General features: G+C 55.5%; 1 protein-coding gene across 7 annotated transcripts in view; it reads right to left on the bottom strand.

The window, feature by feature from the left end:
* Window positions 1–1,485: 1,485 nt before the first annotated feature.
* Window positions 1,486–8,223, bottom strand: part of ZNF423 (zinc finger protein 423) — a 469,528-nt gene continuing 462,790 nt past the window's right edge. For 6 of the 7 annotated variants that reach the window (XM_081517250.1, XM_081517248.1, XM_081517249.1 and 3 more), the window contains one exon: window positions 1,486–2,177. In XM_081517250.1, the coding sequence (XP_081373376.1) occupies window positions 2,148–2,177 (30 nt within the window). In that variant the 3' untranslated portion in view covers window positions 1,486–2,147. Of the gene's footprint in view, window positions 2,178–3,717; window positions 3,958–8,223 lie in introns of all 7 variants that reach the window. The other variant, XM_081517247.1, reaches the window with a different exon arrangement.

Genomic DNA, 8,223 nt, shown 5'->3' with positions numbered 1-8,223 from the left:
AGGCAGGTTTGGCTAGGTACTCAGGGAAGCCTATGCCAGCCCCAGGCTGTGGCCGGCCACACTTCGGGGAATAATGATGCCTACCCTGAGGTCTTCCCCCAAAATGGTCACGTTTCCAGCTGACTAAAAACTAGAGTTCACCATGTTTGGCTTCCAGGAAGTAGAAGCCCTGAAATCAAAAAGCAGCTGCACCATTCTGTCCAATACTGGCAGAAGCCCGATCGATCTGAGATTCTCAGGCGTACAATACCTCTAGAAAAACTAACAGCCCCACTCATGTCACATGGTACATGTGGTGACAGCAAGAGGAACTCTTACAGAAGCCCCTCAATATGGGAGTCAGAAGATGCTGGGTATAATGGCTCCAAATTCTACACCATGACTTAGTATTCCATTATAATTAGGTGCAATCTGTCTGCCTGTTTCATTTCCGCTCTGCAGAGGGTAATAACCGATTTTCCTGCCCCTTGTGAAAAGTTAACAAGGAAGGGCTTCTCCATGCAGGTTCCGAAGCCCTGGCTCTGATTGACAAGTTGGCTGAGCACCAGCATGATGGAGGCTTGGGAGGACAGGCTTGTGGGAAGCTAAGGCTGCTGTGAGCCCTGGGGCACCAGCAAGACCAGGAGGAAGTGAGGCTAGCAAGGCGCCTAAGGGTGCCAAGTGTCAGGAGACACCCATTGTCTGGGCCCCTGAGAGCAGGGCCCCCCTGAGATTTTTGCAGCCCAGGCACCTCACTTGCCCCAGTAGAGTCCTGGCAGCAGCCACTGGTAGCACCTTTGACATCCCACAGATCTCTGATTGGAAAACTGCTGCTCCTACCTGGCTCCACTCTGCAGCCCCAGCTCTGGATCTCCTGGGGCTGTAGAGCCACCCCTGACTCCTATTCCATCCCCATGCCTTGGCCACAACTAGAATCCTGGTCCTGCCTGGAGTCCTAGCTAGGTAAGGATTAACTATGTAACCAGCTGCACCCAGCACTGAGGAAAGCCAGACCCAAGGGGTGGCGATGAACATGAGCCACCCTACTAACATGCTCAGCTTAGCCACTCACTTATCCTTGGGCCTCAGTTTCCCCACCCATAAATGAGATGACCAGGGTATTCAAAGGTGTTTCCTGCTCTGACTTCGGTGCTCCCTACTAGGTCATCTAGTCTGTGTGCATTAGGTTGCTATGCTTCTTCCTCCTCAAGGGGAGCTGGGTCTAATGTGTGCAGATTGGGTTCTATCTCTAGGTCGGGAAGATCCCTTGGAGAAGGAAATGGCAATTCACTCCAGTATTCTTGCCTGGGAAATCCCACGGGCAGAGGAGCCATGATGGGCTACAGCCCATGGAGTTGCAAAGATTTTGCCATGACTTAGTGACTGAGTCCAAGCACACTCCACGAGCATGTGTGATCCACGGGAACTCACACAGGGACACACCCCGTAGGTGACGACAGCCCCCACACAGCCCTGGGCTGGGGAGGAGAGAACCAGGCAGGCGGATGCTAATCGCATGGATTCCCTTTATTGAACTGTACTAGTTACTGCAGTCAGATTAAGTCACATTTAAAAGCAGACCATCCAGTTGCACTGAAACCGATTATATTCATTACATAGTTTTAATCACTGTCCGGTGAACTGGCAAATCCAATCAAAGCATTAGTCTTTAATTAAAAAATTAAAAGGAAATATTCAGACAATAGCCAAGCAATCACATCACGATGCACAATTACCTAGAATTGCAATTAAAAAGTAGTTAACCGAAGGGGGGGAAAGAAAAACAAGAAAGAAAAATAAGAAGCGAAGAAAAAAAATCACACTAATCCTTTTTTTAAAAAAACTATCAATATAATACATGAAGGAACAAAGGACAATCGCTTCCAAAAGCGGGTTTCTCTAACTCTAGAAATGTAGTCTGCGGCGGAAACTCTAAAAGCACACTAGCTGTAGCAGGACAATAAAAAATACTGAGCATGGAATACTTTTAATCTCTGCCATTAATATTCATTTCCAGCTGCTTATAATAGCAGCGCCTCATGGCCAAATCATTAGAGTTTTACATCTGGGTTGCAAATGACACTTTGATTGGATGTAATGTTCAAATGGCCCTCCCCACGGCGTCTCCGGCAAGCCTTCTGCAGAGAGGAGTCCTGTCGAGCGGTCCCTCACTGTGCATGCTGGCTCATCGTGTGGTTCTGCAAAGGCGAAGAAAGGAGACACGCATGAAGGCAGAAGAATGGAGAGCATGCCCGTCCCCTCCCACTCGGTGCATTTAAGCCGAGAGCCACAGAAAAGCATCTCGATTTTGACAAAACAAAATGCAACAACGAAAAAGTGCTCTGGCGACGCAGCTGCCAAGACGCCACGTTGATTCGGGGCTTGGGGATGGGTTCCTGTTGCTGCCAACCTGAGCTCCCTGTGAATTTTTGTTTTTAGATCATTCAGGTCTTACCAAGGGGACTGGCTATCCGGAGAGAGAGGGGAAAGGCTGGGGAGGCAGCGGGAATTGAAAACATCCCTGTTCACCTCTCCGGTCTCCCTTTTGCTCTAATGATCAGGAGGAAATTATATCTGATCGCCTGCAGGCTTCCCCCAGATCCCCTCCTCAGTCCTTCGGGGGAGCTGCTCAGAGCCTGGTGGAGGGATACGGCACGTGTGCCATGCAGCTCTCCAGCCAAGAAACACCGGAGCGGCGCCGATGTGCTCAGACAGTGGGCGGCAGCAGTGCCCATGGTGGAGGCAGGGGGCAGGTCACCCCCGGGAGGGGCCAGGGTGGAACCCTCTGGTTAAACGCTTCTGTCTCTCTATAGCCCAAGTCAGCTCTTCCCTCATGCCAGCCAGAGCAGAAAGGCAGTGTAGGTCTGTTTTCCCAGGAGCCAGTGGCCTGGAGCTGGGGTTGGCGTGTGGCCTCTTTAAGAGCCATCTTTTTGTTTCTTTTCAGTGGTCTGTATTCCAAATGCAGACCAACCTCATCAAAGCCTCAGGTGGTATTCGACCTCATGATACCTAGAGGAAGGAAGTGGAATCCACCCAGGTCAGAGCAGCCCCGCGGTGGGGAGCAGCACAGGACCCCCCTAAAGAAGCAGCTCCCCAAGGATGGACTGCCTCCGCAGACCTGGGCGCCCCTCCAGCGCAGCGACTCCTCCAGGGTTGGGAGCCGCTCCTGCAGTTCTGCCGATGACCACCAGGGGTCAGGCGCGGCCCTGCATCGCTCTCCTGGGCTCCAGGACTGGGCTGCGAGGGCGACCACAGGATGCCCGCAGCTTCGCGGGGAGGCCTGGGGCCACCCCCGCTCCCCAGCCCAGGGCCCCTGCGGCAGCCCCTGCCCACGGCGGGCATGGCTGCTGTCTCCTTGGTGATGTCGCCAATCCCTCCGGCAAGCGCACGGCCCTGGAGAGGCAGCACCCTGGCCAGGAGAGGCAGCGCCCCGACAACACACGGCAGATGCTTGCTGACTCCAGCAGCTCGGAGCTACCAAGCCCTGCTGTCCTCCTTCCCTGTGCTCTGGGGCACAGGCCACGTGGCCGGAGTCTGACCAGCACAGGTGCTCTGTGTGGTTGCAGGCACACCTCTTTCAGTCCTCACCGCAGGCTTACAAGGTAGGACATGGTAAAAAGGATACTGAAGCTCAGACAGGCTAAAATACAGCCAGCCAGGAAGCAGGAGGGGGTGGCAACTGGAATCCAAGAGAGCCAGCAGCTTGGGCAAGAAGGCAGGGTTCCCACAGCACCTTACCTCCCCTTGGACACCCAGTCTGTGGATCATCCAAACTCCTCTCCAGACGAGCACCAACTCTGCCATCCTGGCCTGGCACCTCGGCGGGGGTGTCAGGGACCCAGAGGCGCAAGGCAGGTTGTCTGAGGCCACAGATGGGATGCGGCGGTTTCCATGGGAACGCCCACCCTCCAGCCGAGGCACCTCTCCCTGCACTTGTGCAGGGACAGCCAGCCGGTCCTGCGGGGAGCGGAGCCCACCCTACATCAAACCATCCTCCCAGCTCCCGGGCCTTTGCTCACTCAGTTCCCGTCTCCTCTCTCCTCCCAACCATGCTCTTCTTGAAGTCCTCTGCCTTCCCTCCTAGCAGCCACTCAAGGCACCTCCAGGCCACCTCCCACACGTCCAAGTGCCTCCTGAGTGCCAGGCTGGCTGCCTCTGCTGAGCGGCAGACAGAGGAGGGGCATCACCTCCTCTCTCAGTCCCACTGAGTTTGGCCCAGGGCTGCTCACTGTGCTGATCGGACCCCTGAGCCCACCAGGTCGAGCAGCGGTGTCACAGGTGCAGCTTCCAGGAATGAACGGAGTGGTGATTTCACTCTCTCACCCTGCCAACAGCCAGTCAGTTGACAGTGCCCTGTTGCCGGGGCTCCCTGGGTGCGGTCAGGTCCTTCTTGATTTGCAGGGGGTTGTGGGGGAGGAGGGGCATTAGGAAGGTAAACATGTATAGCTCTGATTTTGTTCTTAAATTTTGGTTCTGCTGGTCTGGTACCAAGTAGACACTGAGTAAATATTTTTGCATCAATGGAAGGATAAATAAATGAATGCTTATACAGGGCGGATGTATGGAAAGGGGAGAGGATTGTCCGAAGGGCGGGGGGCACAGCATAGATGAAGGTATGGAGGCTGAAATAAGCCCAACCAGTGCAGGCTGGGGTGATCCCAGCACAGAGGTCACAGGGAGGACAGCTGGGAGCCCTGAATGCCCTTGAACGTGGACTCTGTTTCATAAGCAGCAGAAAACCAGATGATATCTGATCTTCACAGAATTCTCAGGGCTACCCAGCAGCAACATGGGAAAAGGCGGTGTCCAGGGCTCTCTGGATAATGAAGCGGCCTCTTGCCAAGACGCCAAGAACAGGGCCAGTGTGACGCACGTGGCCCACAGCGGCTCAGCCAGGTACAGAAATCCTGGAGGTGGGAACCTACGCCTAGGATCGCTGATGAGGACAGTTCAGGAACAACTGCCACTTCTCAGGCGAACACAACAGCAGCCTTCTCTCTTAAGCAGCAGGAGCTGGTGGTTTTTTGGTTAGATTCAAGGAAGAACTTCCTCAAAGAGGGTCCTGAGACTGTGGGGTGAAACTTCCTTTCCTGAAGTTCTCCAGGAAAAAAAAGCCCAGGATGTCACATCAGATCGAAATGTTGAAACTTGATGCCCGGAGGGGGCCAGGCACCAGAATTCATTCAGCACTGAGCTGTGAAGCACCTGCTGGAGGCTCTGCCCTGGGACGGGGCCCTGGGGGAGGGAGGGGATGACTCCAGCTCGGCTCAGCCCGCAATCCTGACTGTGGAAGCAGGGATGTGCTAAGAGACCCCCAGACTTAGGTGCAGTATGATAGCTCTGATGGAGCCGGGTCAAGGCTGCCCAGTAAGTATGCGTGTGGGGGTGCTGAGATGCCCACACGCCAGGACAAGACGGCACCAGCTCCTCCTCAGGAAGGGCGGAGGGGTGGTGGGGACCGGCTCCCGGACTCACCAACCCCTAACGCACCTGTGCGCTGAGCAGCTCCGCCGCCGGCACAGTTCAATAACCCTAAAAAGCTGCTTCCCCCCACGGCTTGGAGCTGCGGTCGGTTCCAGGGATGGGGGAGCTTCATCAAGTCTTCTTAAAGAGTTCCTTGCACCCGGCATGGTTCTCACAAGGGCATTTTGGCTTAATGTCTATTTCTCTGTTTATGCCTGTGCTATATTTAGCCCCTTCCGAGAAGCTAGAAAATCGTTTTTTAAAGATGCTACCGACCCCGCAGAAGAACACTTTTCCGGCCTCATAAAGGCCGGGGCGAGGGCGGGGGTGGCAGCCGGCAAGGACGGGAAGGTGCCTGGGGTGGGGGGGTGTCTGGCATCCACACGGGCCTCAGTGCCTGCCAGGGAGACGCAGGTGTGGGCCGAGGAGCAGGTGAGAAAAATAAAACGGGAGAACGGGAGGGGGGTGGGTGGCCCTGGTTTGCGGCGGAGATCCATCCGCTCGGCAGCAGCCCGTGAGGCTCTGGTGGCCGAGGTGTCTGGAGGGCCGGTGCCGGGCGCCTCTGCCTGGTGCACGGAGCCGTCAGTCCCTGGGATAGAAGTGAGTGCGGGGCGAGAGGTCGGGCCCCAGCTGGGGTCCTGGTGAACCCTGTGTCTGTGGAAGTCATCCCCAAAGGACTGTGGCAGCAGAGGACCCCTCTGTCACACCCTCAAACATTCATTTACATAGTTATTCATTCATTCAACAAACCTTTTTATTAAATACCCTGCTAGGTGAGAGCCACCTTGTTTGTCACTAGGAATTCGGCAGTAAAATAACCCGGATCCAGGAGATGGCAACCCACTCCAGTATTCTTGCCTGGAGAATCCCATGGACAGAGGAGCCTGGCAGGGTTGCAGTCCATGGGGTCGCAAGAGTTGGACACGACTTAGCGACTCAACCACCACCACCACCACCACCACCACCAGGGCCCAAGCCAGGGTATGTGCTGGGTAGTGAGGGAGCACCAGAATCATGGAGTCTGTACCTGGACCATCCTTCCCAAAAGCACAGACACACACTAGCACGCGCCATGTGGAGACTCGTGGGGGTCCTGTTCTGGCTTCATTGTCCCAGGAGGCATCCCTGGCTCAACACACCTCCAGGCCCCACAACAGGCATGCGTACGAACCATGTGCACACACACATATGCACACGCAGACACACACACTGGTGTGTCCCTCCCTGGTCGGGATTTCTTCTCCAGGTCGTGGTTCTGTTTTCTGTCCCTTGGTCTGGGACCCTGCTTGGTGTCCCTTTGATGCCCACCCACCGCAGAGTCAAGTAGAAAGACTAGTGATGCTTAAACATGCTGGGTGCCTGGTGGCCTGGAAAACACTGTCTGCGAGGCAATAAGAGACTGCTCTGCATCCTCTGAGATGCACAGGCGTGGGCTGGAGAGGATTTCTCTGCACTGCTGGTCATTATTGGCTGCCCCTCCTGTGCTCCAGCCACGCTGATGACAAAGCATCTCTAAAGTCCCGGCACCTTGCCTGGTCCTTTACACGTGCCCCATTTGTGCTAGCCCCTGCTCAGGGTGATCACAAGGCAGGCGGTGAGCCCTTATGCGCTGAGATGGGTTGGCTCCTGGGTTTGAATCCTGGTTCTACTACTCACTAGCCACATGACTTTGACCTCTGGGGGACTTGGGGTGGAGAGAGCAGAAATAACAGAGGCCACGCCCTAAGATGCCCTGAGGACTCAGAAGATAGTGTGAGTGTAGTTATTGCAGACTGGCCAAGAGGAAGTGCTCCATACATCCCATAAATGGTGTTCATGATACAGGGAGCTCTGGGAGCAAGGGGCTGTTTGTTCCCTGCTGGTACCCCCATGGCACCAGGAGGGCTGGCCAGATCTCAGGACTGCCCCGGAGAAGGCAACGCCTTGGATGGTCCTATCCCTGGAGCAGCAGGGTCTGATAAAGGCCCTCCCTTCATGGCCCCCTCCCCACAGCCCCCTGGCTACAACCTCTGCACCAACAAGTCACTGCTTTCCCTCCCCCCAGGGAACAGAGTGGGATGTCTGGTGAGGTGGGGAACCTCACGGAGACTTCGTAAGGGAGGGAGGAGGTGTGTCGTCTTCCGGTCATTCACTCATCCCTCTGTCATACACAGAGGCCCTGGTTGGGCACCGGATGCTCAGGGTTGGAGGAGCCCCAGCCTATTCCTTGAGAAGCTCACAGCTCCACAGAGCAGCAGAGGACTGGACTCACAGACCCTCACTCCCAAAGGGCACAAAAGAAGGACCAGTCCCAGGGCTTGGCCTCACATCCCCGTGGCAGATTTAAGGGTGCAGAGACACAGCCCCACACCCTGAAAACATCCCACCCGCCCCACTCACCCAGCCCCACCTGCAGAACACAGCTGGCCTCACCTTGACCACATGACCTCCCTCTGGTTGGGAAAGAGGCTGTGGTCCATCCCCTTTCTCCCCACTGCTGGGCCTGTCCCTGGTGGCTTCCGCCCCAGTGGCTCTCACGAGGCTGGCTTTACAAAGAGCAGACTCCAGGAGCGGGAATCAGGTCCAAGAACCTACCTTAGCCACAGGAAAATTCATTTCCAGGAAAAAGGTAAATCCTTCGAGCTAATGCTGCAGCCCTGTTCAGGCTAAGGGAGGTTCTGGTATTGGTTCATTTAGCAAACATGCAGCCTGGCCGTGTGCAGTGGACAGAGACAGAGGAGAGAGAGGAGCATCCTGGCCTTCTACCAGCTCATGGCTGAAGGATGGAGAGCTGACTTCTGA

This window comes from Giraffa tippelskirchi, chromosome 7 (assembly GCF_054371585.1).
Source record: "Giraffa tippelskirchi isolate mGirTip1 chromosome 7, T2T-mGirTip1v1.2.pri, whole genome shotgun sequence".
Lineage (NCBI taxonomy): Eukaryota > Metazoa > Chordata > Mammalia > Artiodactyla > Giraffidae > Giraffa > Giraffa tippelskirchi.
The sequence above is the reverse complement of the archived record's forward strand: the minus strand, read 5'-3'. Positions and strand labels throughout refer to the sequence as shown.